At 41.9% G+C, this 26,353-nt stretch overlaps 1 protein-coding gene across 11 annotated transcripts in view; it reads left to right on the top strand.

Annotated features, from left to right (window-relative positions):
- The window catches only part of RALGPS1 (Ral GEF with PH domain and SH3 binding motif 1), a 322,505-nt gene that overhangs the window by 252,428 nt on the left and 43,724 nt on the right, over window positions 1-26,353 (top strand). For 9 of the 11 annotated variants that reach the window (XM_067541641.1, XM_067541639.1, XM_067541645.1 and 6 more), the window contains one exon: window positions 12,497-12,564. In XM_067541641.1, coding sequence (XP_067397742.1) covers window positions 12,497-12,564 — 68 coding nt within the window. Of the gene's footprint in view, window positions 1-12,496; window positions 12,565-12,643; window positions 12,828-22,279; window positions 22,561-26,353 lie in introns of those variants that run through there. The other 2 variants (XM_067541647.1, XM_067541648.1) reach the window with 2 other exon arrangements.

Here is a 26,353-nt window from a genome sequence, read left to right as displayed (position 1 = left end):
AAATAAGCTACTTGTCTTCCCTTTCTTGGCCGTTTACAACCTATCCCCACATTACCTACCATCTGTCATTCTCTAACAAGTTGTCCTCTCCTGCCTGCAGTCACCCAATGATGCCTGCCTCCATTGCCCACTTGTTACATTTTCAAACAAATAGCTTTGCACTTTCTCCCATGCCATCCCTCATGCTTGGGAACAGCTCTCCATGTACATCTGCAAAGCTACCTCATTGTCCTCTTTCAGATCTCTTCTTAAAACTGTTCTTCACCATGATAATGGTTAGCCTCTTGATGTTCTGAGACCACTCCCTACTATGCTGACCAATGTTGCATCATTATTTCATTCTGTTCCTGTCAGTCTGTATTCACCAGTTGTCTCTTATCTTATATTTAGATTGTGAGCTATTTGTGTCAGGACCCATCTTTTTGTTCTGTGTTTGTACAGCATCTACCACTGTGAGGCCTTGGTTTGTGATTTGGGCTCCTTGGCACTACTGCAATACAAATGAATAATAATTTCTCTCCCCTTGATGCCATGTTGAGAAACAGAGGGGTAACCAGACTCCCACCCCCCCACAGAGACAGAGCATTCCATCAAAGGATGCAAAGTGACTTAGAGATGCTTTAGGGAAACAAGATAATCTTCCCATCTATTTATCTGGTAGTCATAGTTCTTACTTTAAGATACTGAGAGGCAAAATTAATTAACATACTTAGCAAAGAAGTTAACTTGTAGTCAAAGAATATTAATAAGAAAAAGGTTGGATTCACACTGGCAGAGAGGTCCCAGAGGAAAGCAAGTGAGATCTCTGCACTGAGACATGGTAAGGGGACCAGTGCTGACCGAAAGGTGATGCCTACTGGGAGGTGGACCTGGCCCAGGGAGTGCTTATATAGAGCAGCTGTGCCACCATAGGTCCTGCCTGCTGAGGTGGCAGTACGAATTAAAACTGCTCCTCACTCTTAGAAATGCCCACCATGGCAGTAACAGAAACAGTCTTCGGGGTTGAAGGATGGAGATAGCAGTTAAATTACCAGCCTGGCAGTCGGGAGAGCTGGATTCACTTGCAGGCCCGGCCACAAACTTCCTGCATGACCTTAGGCAAGTCACTTAAACTGCCCTGTGCCTCCGATCCTGTCTGTGAAATGAGGAGAACAGCACTGCCCTACCTTCTATGGTGTTATGACAATAAAATTCATTGATGATTGAGGCACTTGGATACTATGGTGATATGGGTCAGATAAATATCAAGGGACCTTGCTAGCAGAGTTGCAGTAAATCTGCCCCAAAAGTTAAGTTGTTTTTTCCAAGTGTTGTTTAAGTTGTCAGTATACAAGATTGTGAACTAAATGGTAAGTGAAAAGTCACTATTACTACTCTCTGGACTGCATGTGCAGTGCATCCAGTTGTCCCTTACTTGAGCCTTCATCCATACAAACCTGGGGCTTTTTCTTTTTAAGTGATGTCAATTATTCTAGAATTAAAATGCTGAGTAAAGAAACATTAGGGTTATAGAAATGTATTGATGCCAGTGAAATATCCAGATTTAAGCTCCTCTGATTTAGGAGAGTTTTGATTCTGCCTGTGGGTATTCGGAAGTTGAGACGGATTTCTGCCTTGAAGCTTTTGACCTTCCCTTTCTCATTTGCTGGCTGTGACAGAGGCTGTCAGAGTGGGACTGCTTCTTGTTGCGTAAGTGTGACTTTGGCCTCATGCTATAATACCTGAGCAATAATATGGGAAATAATGACTCTGCACAACACTCTTGGATTGAGTGCCTGAGAGTGCATCTCCTCTTTCATTGTTTCCAGGGCAGTATCTAAGGAAAAGTGAAAAAGATCCCAGAGCTGGTTTCAGGTAGTGTGGCACTGAAATTCACACTTTTACAGTACAGCGATGGTATACATTTATTTCTTGAACAAAAGACAAACACTCTTGTTCAGACCCTTATATGTAGGAAAAAACTTATCTGGTCAAAGAAATAATTTAAAGAAGAGAATTACATACAGTACCTTTACATCAGAGCCACGTAGGCCCATATTTGTACAGGAATTTAGGCATTACTCCATTCAGTGTTGCAAGTGTGTTAGCCATCTGTGTACATTTTCAAAAGTGACTTATGCATTTAGGGGCCTGAGACTTAGGTTCCTAAGTACTTGAATTACTTTTTAAAATGGGACTTAGCTGTTAAGTCACTTACGCCTTGCAGTGCTGAGTGGAGTAATGCCTGAGTACCTTTAAAAATAAGGCCATAGTGTCCACACCTTCTCTGTTTTTCTTCATGCTCACAGTCAGCACACTCTTGAAAAGGAGAGCCTAGCACTTCTCCAGCTTACAAATTGTCAATTTTGTATTCTACTCTGTGATTAAGGTGAATTTGGTTAAATTAAGGTATATTTATGGGACCAGATGCAATGCATCGGAGGATGCTAAGGGAATTGGCTGATGTGATTTCAGAGCCATTAGCTATTATCTTTGAAAGCTCGTGGCAATTGGGGGAGATCCCTGATGATTGGAAAAAGGCAAATATAGTGCCTATCTTCAAGAAAGGGAAGAAAGAGGATCCAGGGAACTACAGACCGGTCAGCCTCACCTCAGTCCCTGGAAAAATCATGGAGTAGGTCCTCAAGGAATCCGTTTTAAGGCACTTAGACGAGAGGAAGGTGATCAGGAATAGTCAGCATGGATTCACCAAGGGAAAGTCATGCCTGACCAACCTGACAAAAGGTTTTGCCTTCTATGAAGAGGTGTCTGGTTCTGGGGACGTGGAGAAAGCGGTGGACGTGATATACCTTGACTTTAGCAAAGCTTTTGATGTAGTCTCCCACAGTATTCTTATTAGCAAATTAAAGTATGGGTTGGATGAATGGCCTATAAAATGGATAGAGAACTGGCTAGATCATCTGGCTCAATGGGTAGTGATCAATGGCTCGATGTCTAGCTGGCAGCCGGTCGCAGGTGGAGTGCTCCAGGGGTCAGTCCTGGGGCCAGTTTTGTTCAACATCTTCATTAATGATCTAGAGGATGGGGTAGATTGCACCCTCAGCAGGTTTGCAGATGATACTAAGTTAAGGGGAGTGGTAGATATCCCTATGTTCCAGGGTAGGATATGGAGTGACCTAGACAAATTGGAGGATTGGGCCAAAAGAAATCTGATGAGGTTCAACAAGGACAAGTGCAGAATCCTGCATTTAGAATGGACGAATCCCATGCACTGCTATAGACCATGGACTGACTGGCTAGGCAGCAGTTCTGCAGAAAAGGACCTGAGGGTTACAGTGGACAAGAAGCTGGATATGAGCCAACAGTGTGCCCTTATTGCCAAGAAGGCTAACAGAATATTGGGCTGCATTAGCAGGAGCATTTCCAACAGATCGAAGGAAGTGACTATTCCCCTCTATTTGGCATTGGTGAGGCCACATTTGGAGTAATGTGTCCAGTTGTGGGTCCCCCACTACAGGAAGAATGTGGACAAATTGGAGAGAGTGAAGCGGAGGACAACAAAAATGATTAGGGGGCTGAAGCACATGATTTATGAGGAGAGGCTGAGGGAACTAGGCCTGTTTAGCCTGCAGAGGAGAAGAGTGAGGGGGGGATTTGATAACAGCCTTCAACTACGTGAACGGGGATTCCAGAGAGGATGGAGCTAGGCTGTTCTCACTGGTAGTAGATGACAGAACAAGGAGCAATGGTCTCAAGTTGCAGTGGGGGAGGTGTAGGTTGGATATTCAGAAAAAGTTTTTCACTAGGAAGGCATTGAAGCACTGGAATGGGTTACCTAGGGAGGTGGTGGAATCTCCATCTTTAGAGGTTTTTAAGCTGCGGCTTGACAAAACCCTCGCTGGGATTATTTAACTGAGGTTAGTCCTGCTTTGAGCAGGGGGTTGGACTAGATGAGCTCCTGAGGTCCCTTCCAACTCTAATATTCTGTTATTCTCTTCTCTCGTAAACTAGCAACTTAGCTGTTTTGCTTTGGGCAGCTACTTTAAAGTTTCTGATTTAATAAACTATATCTTGCTTTGATACAAAACAGACACTGATCAGACTTCTGGTTTAGGGGTTTTTATAGCACCCGTCCCTGGTTATCTAAGCATTCTTTTTTTGTTTTTTGTTTTGTTTTGTTTTTTTTACTCTTTCTGGAAAAAATAAGAACACAGTGAGCCTTCTAATAAAATAAACAAGAGGAAAGTTGTTTGCATGTTAAGGAAAATCATCCCCACAATATGTAAAATTGTCTTGGTGCAGATTGTACCATCTTAATCAGAGAGTCAGAAAATGAAAGGGCCCACCAACAATGCAACTGAATTCCAGAGAGAGAGAGAGGATGCCTCTGTTTATTCACCAGTATTTAGGGGCAGATGGCCCTGTTTGAGTAAACATGAAGCAGTTGTAATAATTCATTTCTTACATAATGCTTTTCATCTGTTGATCTTCAAGTGTTGTACAAAGGAGTCAGTATTATTATCCACATTTTACAGCTGGGGAGAGAGGTACTGAGAGGTGAAATGACTTGGTCAAGGTCACCAGCACGCTAATGGCAGAGCCAGGAATATAACTAAGATCTCCTGAGTCCCAGTCCAGGGCTCTAACCCCTAGCCCACGTTGCCTCCTAATGAAACAGCTATTATAGAGCTTTATTCTCAGTGTAAATACAAAGCACAATAATTACTATGAAGTCACGTAATCTGAGAGAATTCCCAAAGTGCTTAATTCCACCCAGTATATCAGTAATACTTCTCTATTCCATTCACATTCATCATCCTGTCCTACAAGGCCTGGTGTAATTTTGATGCTTCACCCATTATTCTCTGCTCCCCATCTCACTTAATCATCGTGTTTTATTTTAGTTTGAACGTTATAAGTACTTTATGGCAGGGACTGTGTCTTATCTATTTTTGTAAATTATAGTGTAAATTAATAGTGCTATATAAATATTTTTAATTACTGTTATCTATATTATAGAGAAAGCATATGGGAATTAACTGGGCTCTTGGGAAAAGGGTTAGGAAAATAAGATAGATTTAATTATTATGCTACGTTAATCTCATATACTCTTACTATCTCACACTCTTGCCATTGCATTGGAAACAAGCATCTCCAACCACTGAATCGTTTCATTCTAAGGAGAACATTATGATTGTTTATCTTTAGAATTCCTTTACACAATGTCATTTGCAAGCAGAAACTATGAATAGCTGTCACAGTCAGCAGCCGTGTGAAATCCTTACCCTGTAGTGTGTTTAACCAATCACAGAAACAGAGCATTGATGTAGTGAAGTTATTACTCTTTCTGAACTGTAGAGGTTCATCAGTTTATTCCATTTTTTGCTCACCCAATCAGAGATCTTAGCTCTTTAATTGTAACTTTGGTGTTCATTTTATGGTATGTGCCACTGTGGATAGTTTTGAAATAGTAAGCAAAATAGTTTGTTTTGAGAACTACAGCATTGATCATGGCAGTCAAACCTGAACCAAAAACTGATCAGAGTTCTGAAAAAATCACAATGTGAACTAGACCGTTCTTCTTCCAGAAGATCATGAACCATAGTTCCTACTCTCTCCCCAGAAGCTTTAATTGTTAAATCATAGTCATGCATGAACTTATATTTAGAGTTAGCAGGAAAACATGAAATAAGCATTTTTGTTAAGTCTATGTGAATCTCAGAAGTGAGGTTTGGAACATGATTTAGATTTAAAGGGACACTGTCAACTTAAATATTACACTTGTGTCTGAAATGTTTGTGCCTAGTGGTGTCACAAGTAAAATCTAAGACTGCTTTAAGGAAAAGAGTACCGAAAACATCTCTTTGTTTTCTTTGGGCACATGACAGCAATTTCTTTATAAACAGTTCGGCTGTTGCCCCTGTGCAGTCACTTCCATTCTGTTTGTGTGGGTCTTTCACACAGCAACAGGAGAGAAAAACCTTCTGAAAAATAGGAAAATATTACTGTAAAACCACAAAATTAACAAGCATGCCACTTGAAACTACTCTAACTCCTATTTCAAATTGACTAGATTTTAAGTTGACTGTCCTTTTAAATTCTATTTAAACAGAATTCATTCGAGAAATAAATTGAGAAAGTTTCCTTTAACATTTCAGCAGAATACAACAGTGCTTGTACTCTTGCCAGATATTGACAGAAAGCCTCCAGATACTGTCTATAAATGGGTGCTCCTCTACAACTTGTCACACAAGGTACATAGGCCCTGATTCAGCAAAATACTGAAGCATATGTGTGACAGTGTGGGTCTACCCCGCACTGAAAAAGTTAACCATACCCTGTGGCAGCGGAAGCCCCAGACTCTACTGGGCATGCTCAAACTGCTGCCCTAGGATAAAAGGGAGCAGCCTAGCTCATTCGGGGAGGCCGCCCAGAAGGAAGGACGCCTGGCAGGAGCTCTCGGCTGCGAGCCCCTTCAGCCCCGGGTTGGAGGAACCGGAGATGCTGGAGAACCAAACAAAGACCAGTGGGATGCCATCGATGGTCTGGAGGCCAACATCCAGCGAGAAGCTAACACGAGAGGACCCTGAGAACTGGGTGAGCCCCAGACAACAGCAGCAGGGGCAGCGGTAGGAAGTGGCCCAGGGGCATGGGGCGAGTGGTACTTCCAGACTGCGGCAGGTCAATGCGTTGAGGTGGGATCCCCGTTGACGTGGCTGGGAGCCACCCCACCACGGACAGGCCCCTGGGCTGGGACGCGGTAGAATCAGGCAGGCCTGCATCCCCTTAGCCTCCCTGTCCCACCGCCTTTGGGGCGATATCACAGCCCTGATGCAAGGGTGCTTATTGACTCTGGCCAGTAGGCCATACAGCCCTGTCGAGGGGTGGGGGGGGGCAGTTATTGACTTTGGCCGCTAGGCCACTCAGCTCTGGCCCAAGGGTGACTACCGACTTTAACCATTAGGCCGCACTGCCCTGTCCCCAGGGCTGTCCCTTGAGACACACAACTGGGGAGAGACCAGTCAGGTAGACTGCAACTGTGGGGTCACTTCACAGCCTCCTCACCCCCCTCCCTTCCCCACGAGGGGGGATGGGGTGGGCTTATCCCGCGATAATATGTTTATTTTTAAGCACATACTTAAGAATTTTGCTGAACAAGGATGGACTCAAGCAATTTATAAATATGTTAGCAAAAATCAGGCACGAAATAGCAGATTCATTCTTTTATTAACACTTTTTAACCAGCCACCCATTGCCTGTTAAGACTAAGGCCCCCAGTTCAGGAAGACATTTAAGCATGTTGTTAACTTCAAGCATATACTTAACTCCATCCTTGTTCAGCAAAGTCCTTAAGTATGTGCTTAAAGATAAACATATGCTTAAATACTTTGCTGAATCAGGACCTGTGCACTTACTATAATGAAAAGTATCTGTAGAACTTCCACTACTGCTTCTCTAGAGTGCTCATTACACAGAATGATTGTGTGTCTTACTGCAGTGTTTTATATGCTGTCTCACTCATGCAGTGATCTAGGAACTGGATTCTGCGTCTTCCACTATAGAAGTTCAAATCATAATGGAAAATCAAACAACAAAAGTTCAAATACTTTCTCATAGATTTTATATCTTTGTGCAGGGCCAAAGAGCCCCTTTACTCAAGCACACACTTGTTGAGCTCAATAAGAGTTTGTGTGTATAAGGAATTCAAATTTGACTCCATCAAAAGTAAGAGTGATTCCCTGGAATGACAAAAGCAATGAAACTATTACCAGTTCTCTCAGTGCTGAACTTAAGTGTAGTACATCTGTGTCATCCCAGAAATGTATTTTCTCAAGCTGCTGCTGTTATGTTTCTTTGGAATAGCAATATTATAGTAGCAATAATTGGTTTGGAGCAAAATTTTGGATTGTACTGGGGGGCTGTGATACAGTCACACATAACAGTTACAACATGCGTATGTACCATTGGTTTAGACAAAGTCATGAAGAGTATTGTGTTGATGTACAATACTAGCTAAAGCCAGTGTGGTGGCAGTGGTGATGATGGTGGTTATTATTTATATTACAGTGGTACCTAGACACTCCAGCCAGGATTGGGACCCCCATTTTTATAGGTGCATAATCAGAGACAATCCTTGCCATAAAGAGCTCATAGACAAGACATTGATAATTCAAAATACTAGTTTCAGCACAGTTTTTTTGCAGCAGAGCAGCAGTGAATTGTAGAAAAGAAGCATTGTTGCCGTAGTACTCTAGAATATCCCTGAGTGACACTGGTTGCAGTAAAAGCACTCTTGAATTGTGTGTCGGATGAAAACCAACATTTCTGGGATATAACGTTTGTAGGTAGTGATGTTGTCCATTTGGCTTTCTGATGCACCAGATACATTGTTGAACCGCGTTATGTCAATACGTACCCCTGGAATTACCCTTTGAAAACTGATAACTATAGCCTTGTGTGGATACAAAAATGTGGACGCGCACCTGATCCGCAGCTGCGAGCATCAATGTCTATTCGACCTGCAATCCGCACTCCCTGCCTTATAGCTACCACACTGGACTTGCAGCCCCAGGCCACCAGTCAGCTGTTTGGTGACTCACCCCCACTGCTTCCATGGTCATGCAACAGCTGATCAGCAGCCAGCCAGCCCAGGCCCTGCCAAACAGCTGCTCGGGCTGCCTGGGAGGAGTGGAGGGGAAGGGGGACTGGGTTGCCGAGGGGGTGGGAGGACTGGAGGGGAAAGGAGGCTGGGCTGCCGAGGGGTTGAAGAGAAAAAGTGAAGGAGAGGGATGAGGGAAGTGGGAGGCATGCTTTTTACTGGGGGGGCTTCTGGAGCAGGACTAAGGGGGATTTCTCAGCCTTCTGTGGTCCCAGGTCTAGGCTCTTGTGTGGTGCTGCCCCCCCCCAAGTGGGGGGCTCAGCTAAGGGCCCTGGCACTTGCTATCCATTCCCTGGGGGTGCCCCCATTGTGAAGTCATCCCTTTCTGGCAGTGTGGTAACCCAGCCAGGGGGATTCTGGCCCCTCCTGTAGTGAGTCCAGGCTCCAGAGGAATTGGAGCCTGCTCCAGGGGACTGCCTTCCCCCAAGGCTGCTGGCTGGGGTAAGAGCCCTGCGGTCACCAGCCCTGGGGGCCCCGCCAAACAGCTGATTGGGGCCGGATCCTGAGCAGTCCCACTGAACAGCTGTTTGACAGCCAGCTCGACCCCCCCCCCGCCCCCCCCCCACCAACAGCTGGCTCCTGGTATGCCTCCCATCAAACAGCAGATGGGTGGCCAACTCCCAGGGGCCCCCAGATATTGAAGGCAGGGAAGCAGCCTCAAAGACAATGAGCTATATACAGCTTCCCCAGCTTTGAAATCCACATCCGATCCACAATCTGCAAAAAATGGTCAGATTTGCAGTGCTCTATTGATAACAGCCCATTGCAAACAGGTTCAGCATCATCTGTCTCTGGAGTGATTCTGTGGATCATTTGAGGCCGTCTTGGCTGAGGTGATGGCACTTTGCTCTGGGTAGTTAGCTAGTGGGGCAGCTGCTCTTCATTATACCCGTTGGTCTTGCCATATGCTGAAGAATTAAGGCAAATAATGTTTGTGTGAATTTAAATATCCTCAGTAAAAAAGGATTTTTGTATCTTGATATCTTTGTTTAAAATAATTCCTACTCCTTTAACTGGAGACTGCAGATTTCCAGCCTTCTTTTGTCTGACTGCGGAGCAGGTGCCTTCGTCCAAAGGAGCAGGAATGCAGAGAACAGAGATGTTATGAAGATGTGCTTTTTGATTAAACATAAGGATTTTGGGAAGTGGACCAGAGTACAATGGATTTATTTGTATAAGAAATAGGTTGCTGAATATTTCAACTGAATAAAGATTTGTGTTTTGTTCAATAGTAGGGATTGTGGTCTGGGGTTAATCATTAAACTGATATATTAGTATTTTGCCATTTTTTAATTGGTAGATTGCTTTTTATAAAGAATTTAAGGTGTCCAGATAGTTGGGAATGGCCATCAGTATACATTTCTAAATACAGTAGCACCTCAGAGTTACGAACATCTCGGGAATGGAGGTTGTTTGTGTGACCCATCCCATGCCCAGGGCAGCCACCTGAAAATGCCAAGGCCAGGGCAGGCTGTAAACGGAGAGCAGATTCTCCCAGCACTGGTGCGTAGCACTGAACCCAGACTTCCCAATAGCCACAAACTGCACTTCTGAATCCCTACAGAAGCCAGTACACAAATACACACAGCCCCCTTTACTGCATTTCAGCTTCTGTCTCCCAAATCAGCACTAGGTCCAGTAAAGAGACCAGTTATTTAAACTCTATGCTCTTTATTACAAAGGTTCCCTCTGATCCCAAAGGGTCAGCCACAATACCAGATCAATATGACTTTGGATCTTACCTAAAATATCACGTAACTAAAACTAAAGGTTTATTGTAAAAAGAAAGAAATAAACCATAAGAGAAATGTTAAAGGGTTAGAGCAATCAGATACATACAAATGATTAAAAGTCCTTATACATCAGGTTTCTTAGGAGAATTGTGGAGTCGCAGGCTTGTACAGTTCGTCTGGTATACATCCAACACCTGGATGGGTCTAAGTCCTTCGGTTCAGTTACAAAATGAATTGATCCAGAGGCAGGTATATGTCTGTAACTGAACAGGAACAAAGACAAAATGGTTTCTGTGGCTTGGCCTTATATACCCTCTGGCCTTGGCCATTCGGTCTTGTGAAATATTACAAGAACTAAAATGGAGTCCAGGGTCACATGGGCCAATCCTGTTAACTCTTCAGGTCTGCCTTTAGTTTCTTCCTGGCCCCTTGCATCCGTGAGTGTCTTAATGGGCCACTAAACAGGCTATTGTTCTGCTGCCATCCTATCTGGGGTATTGCCCAGGCAGCACAATTTGAAATACAGATATCTCAAATATGTCTATAACTTCCATGTCACGTATCACACATGAACATAAGTATCATCATCTGACTTAGCATATTATAAGCTTTCTAACAGTACTTGACATGGTAGATCTCACATGAATTATTATGATTTTGACACACTGATGTTAACCAATATGACAAATGCTCTCCCTCCCACCCCCATCTACCCAGCATGACAGTTTGTAACTCTGAAATGTTTGTAACTCTGAAAAAAAATTATGGTTATTTCAGAAGTTTACAACTGAAAATTGACTTAATACAGCTTTGAAATTTTACTATGCAAAAGAAAAATGCTGCTTTCCCTTTATTTTTAGTAGTTTATGTTTAACATAGCCCTGTACTGTTTGCTTTTTTTTTTTCTCTGCTGCTCCCTGACTGCATACTTCCAGTTCCAAATGAAGTGTGTGGTTGACTGGTGAGTTCGTAACTCTGGTGTTTGTAACTCTGAGGTTCTACTGTAAATAAATTAGTATAAATTCCATTATCTCAATGGAAGAATCAATGCAACATACCAAGCAGTGTTTTGTCCCAGTTTATGGGGATAACTAGTATGATGAACGTGTACTGCGTTTCCACAGAAGGGTTAGGAAAGGAAACAGATGTGCATTCCAGTTCTGTGGTAGCACTTCCTTCTTGCCCGGCCCCAAGAGGAAAAATGAAGGGCATGAGTCTTGCAAGAAGACTACAAAATCCCTCTCCATTCTTAATATTAGCTTTAAAGGTTTTGAAAAACCAGTAAATATGAAATCAACATTCTTTCAATTGCTGCTGTGTCCAGAGGTTCTGTGCCTTAGAAATGGAAAGCACCATGTACCCAAGGCTTCTTTGGTGATATTAAGGAAGGAAAATACTTAAAAATTGCAGTTCTGTTCAGATTTGCCTCTCAAAAACACTGGTGCAGAACAGGTGATCTGTAGGTGCCAGGGGGGAGGGGCTTATGTGTTAAACAAGAGGTGACAGGAAGTAGGTGCAACAGAAGAAAGGGGGCATGAGGAAGGGTGTTGAGATACCACAGCAATAAATACCTTATAAACGCCTCACAGGCAGGCAGAACGTTGTGTAAAATTAACATTACAATTTTGTAAATAAACACCAACTATTAAACATTTACATTTATTCAGCATTATTTTCTAACAAACTCTTTCAAATCCTCCAAGATAAGCCTTATTTTCATAAGTACATATAATTAACACATTTATAAAATAAGTATTTCCTACTGCACAGTTCTCTGGGATCATGTAGGGAACCCACTACCCACCCCTCCACCTCACACATCCCTGACATACAAAGGGAAAGTTCTTTGCCACTATGGTTCAGTCTTCTTTTCACGTCTTTGCGTTTTCAGATGTAGATAGTTGTTTCGACAGAAAATATAAAAGATAAATTCACACTGACTATTTTAAAACATATCTGTTAGTTTCTTTGTTGGATTTAAAGGGCAGAGATTTACTTTAGGAACTCTGGACCTATTTTGTCATGAAGCTAAATAAATAATTATTCATTCAGATCAAACCAGACTTCCTATTTAAATAAAATAAAATAACTAGTTTCTTCTGTTTAGCTTTCTAACTTCAGCGAATGCTTTCACTACTGAAGTGCCTAAAATCCTGTTTTCCAGATTATCCTTAAGAATTGAGCCAGGAAGCAGTTCTCCTCGACTGGTCTCCTCCAAGGAAGATCTTGCAGGTATAAAAAGTTGTGAATATTTTAATCTGAATAACATATCAATATTATGTCTGTCCTTACACCAATCATTCTTTCTTAGTTTATGCAACTGGAGATTCTAGGCTTGTCAAGCCTATATGGTAAATCCAATTCACATCAGCGTTCTGCCTAAAGATGGAATTTCATGGAATTTCAAATGGGAAAATTGCATTTTATTCTCATTAAATAGGTATGCTGAAAGAATTGTCAGAAAATCTATACCTCATTCTGAACTTCAGAGCAGCCAGTGATAATGATGATACCAAAAATGTAATAGTTGTAGAAGTTGATGAAATTTTCAATAGTGAGCTCCTGACCTCTATATGTTTGCAATACCAAGAACCAAGTGGTCACTTGGTTAAAAAAAATAGCCAATCGGTTTAGAACAAATCATGCACCATGTAGTTAGTCTTGAATTCACTGCCATGGGCAGTCAGAGTCAGATATTGTGGCATTATTTAAAAATAGATAGATAATTGTATAACTGTTAAAAACAATTGCAGGTGGTGAGCTAAGATGCTCACCATGTACCATGCTTTAGTTTGTAAAATAATTACCTACAAAGACGGGAGTTTTGCCTTCTGATCTGCAGTAGAATGGCAAATCCTATCATCTTTTAAAAAATAAGTAAAACCAAAACCTTCAGAAGTTACTCTTCACTTGTAGAGATTGTAGATGGAGCATGTAGTCCGCACTGTTTGCCTAATAGAAGGGATGGGTTCATCTATCTCTAATTTCACCTGAAACTGGAAAATGAGCATTTCTGAGGTTAGTAGTTGGCAAGCCCCTCATTTTTAATAGCCAATATACAAGCCAAGTAGGTATTTTCCGCTACACTTGTGAGTAAAAGCACAGAGGTATTCCAGTGCTGTGTTTCCCTAGAGTTAATCCCTGGGGTTGACCAGCACAGGCTGGCGAGAGTGTAGTACTGCTAGCCAAGTCTGTCTTCCCACCAACCTTGTCATCACATCAGGAGCTGCCAGGGACCATCATCTCTGGTGGTATTACTCTGTGCTTCTTTGTCTGACTTGCTTCCTGGAGTAGCCTCCTGACTAAGGTAGTATCTCTGACAGCTGAGCATTGATAAAGATTGCTAACTTACAAATAAGCATAATTTATCACTGAACACAAATGCTACCTAAAGAATAGACAGAGTATTTGTACATAAAACTGAAATTGGATGGATTCAGTGTTTATTTACAAACGTGCTTTTTCATTAGTACTTATCTAGTGAATAGAAAGCAGGACAGTTAATTATTTCAGTGTGCTTGATTCAGTGCAGTAATAATAAATTACACTCTCTTCACATAGTTCTGTGTAAAGTAGCACATAAAACTAAAACAAGGGAAGTATATCACCCCAGGAAAGGGTAAAATAGTGTTGTGATGACTACCCAACATTATCTATTATCTATCTGCACAATAGAATTCATATGAGATTTTGACTAGAGCCTGTTCCTTCAACATACAGACATGCTTCACTATTATCTAATAAGACTTGTTTCGAAGCAGAATGAAGATGGTAACCATACTGTACAGGCTGTTGCCTGTTTTTGTCGCTAATGAAAGGATTTGGAATCAGTGACTTGGGACAACTTGGATGCTTCATTATTGTATTTCTAAATGCCTTGTTGCCAGTTTTAAAGTTAAGTAACAACCTTCACAGCTACTAGGTTCCAGATGGATCTGTGGGATTCAGTGGGAGCTTGGGTACAACACATTGCTTTCCTGGACTGAATAAACACTGAGGATATTATGAAGCAGCTGTTAAAGTCCTAGAAATGGAGCCTTGTTTTACCAAAACTAGGAAACATATTTGATTAAAGGACCACTTTTGAGGTTGGTTGGCCCAAAATGCGACCTACCTTTTTATTGCTCATATGTTTCCAGAAACCATGTGATTCTGTATGATCCAGGTTTGTGATTTTAGAGTAGTGGTTTGGAAAAACAAATTCTGCAAACCCTGCCTGCTTGTATTTGATTAACCATTCAACATCACGCCCATGTGTGCAGCCCTGGCCTTGTACAGTAACTAACTAGTGTGCACCTAAGTGCCCAGGAACAGCCTATAATAACACGTTGGTAAATGCATGCAAGTTGGGTGTGGGGTATGGAACCAGTTTTCAGTTTTGAGCCTCTGAGAGCTTTTTCTAAACAGTGAGGGAAGATGCTTTTAAGAAACTGAAGTTTATCTTCACATCTTGGCAGTGTCCTTTTAAAATATGTGAAATTCTTGGTAGATACAGTAGTACTTACTTAGTGTTCACTGGGGTTTCCTTTTGTTAATATAATGCTAGGATTCCAAATAGATTCTAGGCTCAGATATGTAATCTGGTCTTGTGTTGAAAGATTTGGATTATCTTGACAAATGAGTTCATTTTTAGTAAGGTAGCCCAAAAAGAAGCTATGTACAGTTGAAATATAAACATTTGGGTACCTAAATTTATGATGAGTAGAGAGGAGTATAAAAATATTGCTCGAACATGTAGGAGTGAAAACAGAAAGGCCAAAGCACAATTGGAGTTGCAGTTAGGAAGGGACGTGAAGGGTAACGAAGGGTTTCTACAAGTATGTTAACAAGAAGAAGGTCGGGGAAAGTGTGGGCCCCTTATAGAATGGGGGAGGCAACCTAGTGACAGATGATGTGGAAAAAGCTGAGGTACTCAATCCTTTTTTTGCTTCTGTCTTCACAGACAAGGTCTGCTCCCAGACTACTGCACTGGGCAGCACAGAATGGGGAGGAGGTGAGCAGCCCTCAGTGCTGAAAGAACAGGTTCAGGACTATTTAGAAAGGCTGGACATACACAAGTCCATGGGGCCGGAAGCAGTGCATCCGAGGGAGTTGGCTCATGTGATTGCAGAGCCATTGGCCATTATTTCTGAAAACTCGTGGCGATTGGGGGAAATAGCAAATATAGTGCCCATCTTCAAGAAAGGGAAGAAGGAGGAACCGGGGAATTACAGACCGGTTAGCCTAACCTCAGTCCCCCAAAAAATTATGGAGCAGGTCCTCAAGGAATCCATTTTCAAACACTTGGAAGAGAGGAAGGTGTCTGTTTTCAGTCCACATGTTTAATGCTCCTGCTTATCCACTGGTCACCTGTTATCTGATAAATGGACACTTCCAGAAACTCATTCTTCTCATTAAGATCCCTTTTACAGCAGGCTTTTTACTGTATTTAGGAGCTATATAACTGTCTGCTGTAGCATTTTAGGAAAGTTTTAATCATAGTTAAAATTATTTCCAGCTAAACCATTTTGTGATAAGTACTATAAACATTTTAAATAAATAATACTGTTTGGCCAGCCACATAAGGGATACAGTCTTAGAACAATGTTTTACTATGATTTGGCTCTATCTCTATGTGCTGGCAAACAAGAAAAGGGCCTTATTCCACAGACAGAAGATCAAAAGTGCAACAACTGCCAGCATTCAGAACCTATGTATGAGAAGAGGCTAGAAAGAAAGGAAGAAGAGGACAGAGATAGACTACAAGGTTCTCTGTCTCCTCCTCCTCATCTTAACCACATTTCTCTCTGTTGCCACACCAAACTAAAGCTGGAGATTACCATGGAAGTCTTCTGCACTTTTTCTGTCCAGTCTTTTAAATTTAACTCCTGGACAATATAGACAACCCTGTGGGATAAAAGGGTTGGGAGAAGATGAAGTTTTCTTTTATATTTATGGATTTGGATTGCCCTGAGGTACCCTGCAGGGTTGCATTGTTTAGAACAAGCCTTAATATGATGACGGGAAACCAGGTCTTTGGAGCCATTCCTACTGCTCCACTCCTCTGCTAATATTTCCTTTGATGATTCGGCACTAGCCAAAAGTTTTGACAGACTCGGAACTAACTGTGTTTCTTGCTCAGCTGGAATGCTCTGATCTGCTGCCAGCTGGACATTGAATGCCACCAGCATCTTGTAATATCCATGTCCATTTTTCAATGATCCACATTTATGTAACTATAAATACATTAAAAAGTGGTTTGCTGAAGAATAAATGAATTTCTGGAGTGGTTTAGCAGAGTTAGTTGTGTAAATTCACATTGGGAAAGAGTAATTAAATATAAAAGATATAGCATACTGTTTCCTTATTTAAAAAAAAGTTTTAAATATATTCTTTTAACACAAGCCTATATATGTTATATAGAACATAACTGATTTAGGAATAAGACCCTTACTCAGGGCTTACTAATTACAAAGGGAATTATCCTGGTGCTATTTTATATCAGCTAAAACATGTCCTGTGATACAACTTTCTGGATCCTCCAAAGCTTTCTGCTCTTATCACCCTCTGGAAGCTTGCCAATTCTCATGTTAGTAACAACTGGGTAGTGCCTATTGTGGGACCATTGTTGAGTTCTGAGCCAAGTCAGCTCCCAGACTACTGCACTGGGCAGCACAAAATGGGGAGGAGGTGAACACCTCAGTGCTGAAGGAACAGGTTCAGGGCTATTTAGAAAGATTGGACATACACAAGTCCATGGGGCCAGATGCAATGCACCCGAGGGTGCTGAGGGAGTTGACTGATGTGATTTCAGAGCCATTGGCTATTATCTTTGAAAGCTCGTGGCAATTGGGGGAGGTCCCTGATGATTGGAAAAAGGCAAATATAGTGCCCATCTTCAAGAAAGGGGAGAAAGAGGATCCAGGGAACTACAGACCGGTCAGTCTCACCTCAGTCCCTGGAAAAAATCATGGAGCAGGTCCTCAAGGAATCCATTTTAAGGCACTTGGAAGAGAGGAAGGTGATCAGGAACAGTCAACATGGATTCACCAAGGGCAAGTCGTGCCTGACCAACCCAATTGCCTTCTATGAAAAGGTGACTGTCTCTGTGGATGTGGGGTAAGCGGTGGACGTGATATACCTTGACTTTAGCAAAGCTTTTGATGCAGTCTCCCACAGTATTCTTGTCAGCAAGCTAAAGAGGTATGGGTTGGATGAATGGCCTATAAAATGGATAGAGAGCTGGCTAGATCATCGGGCTAACGGGTAGTGATCAATGCCTCGATGTCTAATTTGCAGCCGGTCACAAGCGGAGTGCCCCAGGGGTCGGTGCTGGGATTGGTTTTGTTCAATATCTTCATTAATGATCTGGAGGATGGGGTAGATTGCACCCTCAGCAGGTTTGCAGATGATACTAAGTTAAGGGGAGTGGTAGATACCCTGGAAGGTAGGGATAGGATACAGAGTGACCTAGACAAATTGGAGAAATGGACCAAAAGAAATCTGATGAGATTCAACAAGGACAAGTGCAGAGTCCTGGACCTAGGACGGAAGAATCCCACGCACAGCTACAAACTGGGGACCGACGAGCTAGGCAGCAGTTCTGTAGAAAAGGAACTGGGAGTTACAATGGATAAGAAGCTGGATATGAGTCAGCAGTGTGCCCTTATTGCAAAGAAGGCTAATAGCATATTGGGCTGCATAAGTGGGAGCATTCCCAGCAGATCGAGGAAAGTGATTATTCCCCTCTATTCGGCACTGGTGAGGCTGCATTTGGAGTATTGTGTCCAGTTTTCGGCCCCTCTCTACAAAAAGGATGTGGACAAGTTGGAGAGAGTCCAGCAGGGGGCAACAAAAATGATTAGGGGGCTGGAGCACAAGATTTATGAGAAGTTGAGGGAACTAGGCTTGTTTAGTCTGCAAAAGAGAAGAATGAGGGGGAATTTGATAGCAGCCTTTAATTACCTGAAAGGGGGTTCCAGGGAGGATGGATCTAGGCCAGTGTTTCTCAATTAAATTTGGCCATGGAACCCTTTTGAACTCCATAAATAATTGCGGAACCCCCCAAACTCTTAGCAGTCTTCAAATGTCGAAATAAGCAAAGGTCAGCATTTCTCACTTAAATTACACTTACACTGTATATCCTCCACCGGAAAATCAGAGACATCTTCCCTTTTTCGGTGGCGCGGAGAACAGCTGCTCACGGAACCCTAACAGTGTTCCCGCGGAACCCCGGGGTTCCGCAGAACACCAATTGAGAAACACTGATCTAGGCTATTCTCAATGGTGGGAGATGACAGAACAAGGAGCAATGGTCTCAAGTTGCAGTTGGGGAGGTCTAGGTTGGATATTAGGAAAATGTTTTTCACTGGGAGGGTGGTGAAGCACTGGAATGGGTTACCTAGGGAGGTGGTGGAATCTTCATCTTCAGAGGTTTTTAAGCTGCGACTTGACAAAGCCCTGTTTGGGATGATTTAGCTGAGGTTAGTCCTGCTTTGAGTAGGGGGTTGGACTAGATGAGCTCTTGAGGTCCCTTCCAACCCTAATATTCTACGGTTCTATGATAAAAAGGAATGTATGTTTCTAATTGCTTGGAGCCATTGCCAAGTCTGGACTCTTGGGTGGAGTAGTCTTGCCCTGCTGAAGGAGACACGTAAAATCTCCATCATCCCTGTCCTATATTTCTGACATTACCTGCTTCTTCCATTACTGGTTCTCAACCAAGCCATGAGGTTGTGAAGTAGCATGAGGAAGTGAATCAGGCTGGGAACTCAGGCCAGAGATGGGAGAGGAACTGACATGGATCTGGCAGAAGGAATTGGGATTCCATTAGCCCACTGGTGATGGTGTTCGAGAGCTCAGCAGGGGTAGGTGGTAAGAGGAGAAAGTGCAAAGAACTTTCTGTTTAAGAGGTTGGTAGGGAAGAGAGCAGTACAGCAGCTGCCCCAACGAAAGTCTAAACCAATGGCTACTTACACATGCAGATTCCACATTCATTAGCAAACTCTAAACTTACTGCATCGGGAATTTCCTTCAGAAACACAGATCCTTATTACTTATGCTAAAAGAGAATCTGCATTAGCTGTTAAAAACAAGTTTATTCTCTTTTCTCGCCTCTGTCTATTAGAGGGTGAGATGATCAGAACCCTAACATCATTTCTAGTAGCGGCAATGATGCACAGACACACAAATTAATGAAAATCATGGAGAAGAGTTTGAGAAAAATTATTACACACACAACAGACGGTCACTCTTCTAAAGTATCTCTCAGTTTATTTTATTATCCCTTTTTTGCCTCCTTCCTCCAATCACAATTCAAGATTCTCTGCTAATGATGACCTTTTTGATATCAGTTTTATAAGCCATGGTATTTTTTAAAATTCTTCTCTATGTATGATCTTTTGTTGATGTACTAGAACTCTGTATTTCAAGACACTAGCTAAAAAAAGATATAGCTAAGTTTCCCCTTGAATACCCACAATTATATTAATATAGGGTCAGATTCTCCTCTGTTTGACCATTATAAGGGAGTAAGACTATTGCAGTAGATTAAAAATATAAAATGTACTAAATATCAGTTATGAATTTTGACCACACAGAATTAAAAACAATACAGTCGGTGACTATATTTTCCCAGTCTTACATTTCCCAGTCTTACATGAATACCCACAATTATCCATGCCACATAATATAGGGTCAGATTCTCCTCTGTTTGACCATTATAAATCGGGAGTAAGACTATTGCAGTCAGTGGAGATTAAATAGTGAAAACTGATGTGAAAGTAGAATCAGGTGCACAGTGACTTAAGGCTCAATGCCACAAAGGGCTGAGGACATGATACTCCCATTTAAATTTATGTAATTTTGGGGCCATTAGTCTCTCTCATGAGATACTAGACACATATATTCAGCTGCTTCAGTATTAAAGGTGGTAAATCTTGAGTTGACAGCTTTTTAGCTAAACTCTGAATGTGATATATTTCCCTCTTATGAGATACCCCATGTTACCAGACATAATATTGTGGTAATGATTAGTCCGTTCAAAATCCAGTAGTGGGAGGGTGATCTGTCCTTTGGTTCCTTGACTTTAGTTGCCTGGCTTGAAGATGGAAATCGGGTTTCCTTTCCAGTACTCCTACTCCTTCAGCACACATCCTTCTCCTCGTTCCCTTCTCCCTTCCGCAAAGTATACTAAAGATCATTGCATGGAGATGTGGTTTTTCTTAGTGAAGTATCATCTGTCTGTGTAAGGCTCAGTGAATATAGTTTCATGTTTCAGTATTTCTGTTTGCAAAATATTGGAGAAAACCAGTTGTCCATTTTCCACCTGGACTGCCAACCAGTTTTCCAGTAAATCAAAACAAGAGGCAGACATTAGATTGAAATAAATGTCTTATAATAAGAGGGTATTTTTTATATTAGTGGTTATGGTAATCTCATTACATTGCCACATTTATACATAATTGTGAATAGTGCTTTTATACGAAAATTGCATCCCCTCATATAGAGAAGTTTTACAAATAGCTTTAGAACACGGGACTTTTCCCAGAAATTTAATCCTGTGTTTTTCAGGAACACTTGAATTGAGACTGTTTTTAAGTCCCTTAGATGTGCTGTAAAATCAGGATGTTAGTGACACACAGAAAATGTTAATTGTTCAGATTCCCAGTTGAGTGCTGTAGCTGAAAAATGGCATCTGTGAAAGATGTCCAACATTAACAGTTCATCCAGCAGACAGATTGTTTTGGAAGATACAGTTCAGTATATTTTTTCCCAGAGCAAAACAGTATATTTGACATGTAGCAGATGTTTTCAGTTCCAATGTCTGACATCCTTTAGGATTAGAACATCACTAACTGCAATATTCAGTACAGAAAACGACACGTGTGATTTCTAGAAGATCTCAATGTCACTCTGAAAAGTGCAGGGCTCAGGAGCTAATCAGAACATAAAAATTACTTTTTTCCCAAAAAACTTGGTCTGTTTTATCTTTTTAATAAATGTTCAAATACTGTAAAAGCAATGCTCGTGTTCAAAAAATAGATGCTGCAGAAGGGACCTGATCTGTGTTTTATATGACGTCGGATGGGTGCCCATGAGAGGTTTCCCAAGCACTGGAGTGTGAGCTCCCATAGGGGAATCTGGATATTTTAACTATTCATTCGGGGTCAACATTTTACTTCTCCCCTTTAGCCAGCATCGGTAGTGGGAGTCAGGTGAATAGGTTCTTCAGAGGCTGCTGTTGAGGAAGAAGCCCATCATCTTCCTTGAGAGCAGCAGTCAGAGCTCAGTCATAAATAAGATCTGTTATTTCTTGTGTTTTCACTGTGCTTTAGAATGGAGAAATCCATCGCTGTTGAGGCCACATAATACTTACTGACAAAAGAGTAAATGGGCCAAATTCTTGCCTCAGATAGATCCAGAGTGACTCTCCTGAGATCAGGGATTTGCACAGCTGTAACTGGGGCAATATTCAGCCCAATATGTTCAGCCCTGGAAGTGGCTGAAGAATTGCTTGTTATTTTAATGCATTATTTTGTTATCTCTAGAGCAGGTGACACTTAACGAGTTAAAAAAGACCTACAAAAAGCCAGACAAAGAGAAGGAAAGAGGCACCAGGATGTTTGCACATTTGTAACCTTTTGGCAGTAGATGTACTACACTGATGATGTAATCTGTATGGCACTTCCAGTATTTTAGATTCAAAGGAAAGCATAATTTTCCATGTAAACACTTAGTCTAACATTTACTTTTGCCATTTGTTTTAATTGTTGCCTCAGTAACCAATAAATAATTCGTGCTGAGTGCTTTAACAGTCAGTTATTTTATAGAAATGAGACTTGTCTAATCCTGCTGCAACCCCTCAATTACTGCCTCATGGGTTAGGTGGCCATTTACCTGGTGCTGTTGTTAAAGTGGTATTGGCTCTGCTTCTATGATAAACTCTCACCTTTTTCTTTTCTCCCAGAAGTTTACAGCCCAGGAAAAAAAAAGTTGTCCTTGTATGAAACGTGATCTCATAAGCCTGCCCTGGAGCACTCCGTTCCCTGGAAATTTTCAGAACCCATTTGGCCATTTTTAAAAGTGATTGATACCAAACAAGAAATATGTGGAACTTACGACATTTTTATCAATCAGTACGTCTGCTACTGAGAATTGACTTTTTTTTTTTTTTTTAAATCTGTGTAGAATCAAAGCTTCCCAAAATAAAATTGAGACCAGGATTCTGTAAAAGGAAATAGATCTAATACAGTCATCAAGGAGAGAACAACCACTTTGGTTTTTAACCATTTTATTATGTGGGAGTCACTTCTCAACATAAACAATTCTCTTCAGTGTCCTTAATTGATCTCCAACTTTTATTTTAACTCAGGGACCCTAATCTCCTGGATACTTTATGAATGTATACCATACCCAAAGGACAAGAGATTTGACCACCATCTTTTTTCTCAGTTAAATCATAGTATCCACCTGGAAGAATTTTTTGAGAAAGTTATACACAAGCATGGAAATATATTTCCTTTGAACTCAGGTTTAATGGCTTTCTGCCAGCAGTGCTCTCATAGCTGTTTGGGGGAAGCACCAGTAAGGTAAATGCACTTAGCTCCTAGAAGATGGGTACAGAAGATGATTGAATAATTGTCAAAATCCATGAAAGTGAAATCTGAGACTACAGCCATCACCTTTATGATGACATATTGTGAGGAAAGCTCACCTGCGATTATTAGTCTGAGCCACTGATGCCTGGCAGACTCCTCTAGAGTCTTTTTTTGTAATTTATTTAACATTTCTTATATTAACTTTGACAAATCCCTATATGATACTACATCACAAAACTGGCACCAGGTGGTCCCTTCTTGGCAGTTTTGGAAGAGAGGCCGGAGTTGAATGGTCCATGGAGACTAAACTCCCCTGTCACAGTAAGGATATGTCTGCACTACATTCAGGAGGTGTGATTGTAGCTCATGCAGGCTGAGGTAGCTAGCTTTGATTGAGAGCTTGAGTGACAGTAGCAGAACAGCCACAGCAGCACGCAAAGGAGCCCATGCTAGCCACTCCAGGATGTACCTCGGTTCCTGGGTAGGGCTGTACTCAGGAGGCTAGCCATGCTGCCATCCCTGCTGCAATGGCTGTAGCTGAGCTAGCTTCGTTGTTGTTCAAGCTAGCTCTGATCCAGCTAGGTGAAAGCTCAGGTGTGCATACCTTACCTATACTCACACCTGTTGATTGCAGTGTAGAAGCCCTCTGTGTAACAGGTGGGAATACAATGTGAATGAAGCTGCCCTCCTGTATTGTACTTATTCTGAGGATCAATAAGGAACTTCAGTCATCAGAGCTGACAGTGCAGCATCGTTCACCAGGAAATGTACTTAATGGAAGGGGGAAAGTACATTTCTCAGATGTATTCTGGGCAGTTTTTTATAATGAATTTACATTTCCTGATTGATGGACAGTTTTTCATTTTAGTTAAATACATTAAAAAAGTTTGGCCCACTTATCAGTTGTCAGGCTGTCACTATATATGAGAACCCAAAGTCTCCAGGTCTTTGGATTACCCTTTAAATTCATGGGTTTAGTTGGCATGAATATAAATACAAAACATACATTGAAAGAGGACTAGACTATGGAAGTTATTGTGCATCCATTCTAAACATTTTTGGGAGAGTTTTTAAAAACTTTTCTTGGTGCAAATTATTCACATTCCAAATTGATGTGATATGTGCACGAGACAGGACTATGGAAAGCGTCCTCTCATAGATGGCCTAATAAATTAGTGGATGTATGTGGAAAGAAGTACATTCTGGAGTCATATGAACATAAAATAGATTCTGCTTCGAGTGATGGTTCCTTTGTGTATGTATTCCACACATGGGTGCGAATGCAAACCATGCACCCGAGTCTGAAAATGTTTTCTAGCAGTTTCCATTGATCCACACTTGCATGGTGCCTCTCTTCGTGCTCCCACCTGAGGCTATAAGGGGCCATGGGAGTTGACACCACCCCTGTTCGTTCTTACTGCCACATGGCCTAAGTTGGAACCGCTTTCACTTTTAGCCTGCTAAGAGAGTTATTCCTGCTTTGTATATACTGAGGAGCCCACCTGGTCAGGAAATTCATCAGCCTTTTCAAGACTATATGGGAACAGGGTACTGTGCCCCAGGAGTATAAGAATGTTTCATAGTCCATTTATAGAAAAGGAAGGGAAGCATATCTAGCTCTGACAACCATCATGGAATCTCACAGCTGTCTGTAGCAGGGAAGATCCTTGCATGAGTTGTTCTTAACAGGCTCATCTCTCACTTAGTGGACTCCCCTGTATCCAGAGTTACAATGTGGCTTTCATGCTGGGCGTGGCACCATGGACATGAACTTTTTCAGCCCAACAAATATAAGAGAAGGCTTGTGAACAGAACCAAGACCTGTACGTTGTGTTTGTTGGCCTGTCCAAGGCCTTTCACAAGGTGACTCATGAAAACCTAGGAAAATTCCTTCATAAATTTGACTGCCCAGAGAATATGATTGCTGTCATCCATTCATTTCACGATGGCATGATGGGTAGGGGGATAGTTTGTGGTGGACTCCACAGAAGCCTTCCCTGTCACCAACGGCACTAAACAAGGATGCATGATGACATCAGCCCTCTTTGCCATTGTCTTTTCAGCTGTGCTCTTGTTCGCATTCTAGGGCTTTGACAGAGGTGTACATATCTGGTTTAGAATGGATGTGGGGTCTATTCGATCTACAGTGACTCAGGGCCTGCACCAAGGTAAACAAACAGTTACTAAGAGAGCTCCCGTTTGCTGACAACCGTCATTGCATATACAGTCAAGGACATTCAGCTTATCATGGATTGCTTTGCCTATGCCTCAAAATGCTTTGGTTTTACAATCAGCCTGAAAAAGACAGAAATCATGTACCAGCTGGCACCAGACCACCAGCATCATAAATACCATGATCCCATTGTCACAATTGACAACACATCTCTCAGCTTGGTCAGGAAATTCTGCTACCTGGGTAGCATACTTTCCAGAAACACATTCAGCGCCTGACAAAAGCCAGCTTGGCATTTAGCAGGCTCACCCACAGACTCTGGAGGAATGTGGAGTCTGCCTCAGAACCACCATAAAAATCTACTGCGCTGTTGTACTCATCTCACTCCTCTATGACTGTGAGACATGGACGCTCTACCATGCCACATCAAACAGCTGGAGAGCTTCCACCTTCACTGCTTAAGACCATCTGTAATATCAAGTGGCAGGACAGGATTTCCAACCCTGAAGTTCTCCAGAAGTTCCAAATCCCTGGCAGCGAGAGCACGCACATCAGGACTCAACTTTACTGGGTCAGATGTGGTCTACATGGAGGTTTCCCATATACTGAAAGCAGCACTCTATAGCCAGCTGAGCATGGAAGCCTGCTCTAAGTGTGGACCCATCCTCAGATATAAAGACACCTTGAAAGTCAGCCTCAAAGCATGCAATATAAACAATAGAACCTGGGAACTCATTGCACTGGACAGACCCAGATGGAGCAGTCTGTGCTATGAGGCCACGTCCACTTTTGAGGAGTGGCATGTAAGTCTCCCCAGGAGAGTGGACGTTATAAGGCCAGCGCCTGAAACCGTCCCCCCAACAACCTCTACATTTGCAAGATAGGGAACCAAACTTGCAAATCCAGACTTGAACTCACTCCCCACATTAGAAACCATAAAAATAAATAAACCCAAGTCAATACTAGCTGAAAACTCATCCATGAAGCAATGGGAGATTCCATCATCATACTCATATTATTCAAGCATGGAATTTCTGTCCATAGAGGTTCTGTGGTACTGTTCAATTCATTGTAGATTTTTACTATATTTGACTCTCTGCTTTCTTTCACATATAGTGCTATTCCCCCCACCAGCACAACATACTCTGTCTTTTCTATATATTTTGTATGTCAGGGATGTGTCTGTCATAGCCAAGATTACTCATTTCAGATTTTTTTTAAAATGAGGAAATATTAGAGACTGTGACATCAAAACTGGAGGTGCTAGACC

Source organism: Emydura macquarii, unplaced genomic scaffold (assembly GCF_026122565.2).
Source record: "Emydura macquarii macquarii isolate MOO-44397 ecotype Brisbane River unplaced genomic scaffold, CSIRO-AGI_Emac_v2 contig_691, whole genome shotgun sequence".
Lineage (NCBI taxonomy): Eukaryota > Metazoa > Chordata > Testudines > Chelidae > Emydura > Emydura macquarii.
The sequence above is the reverse complement of the archived record's forward strand: the minus strand, read 5'-3'. Positions and strand labels throughout refer to the sequence as shown.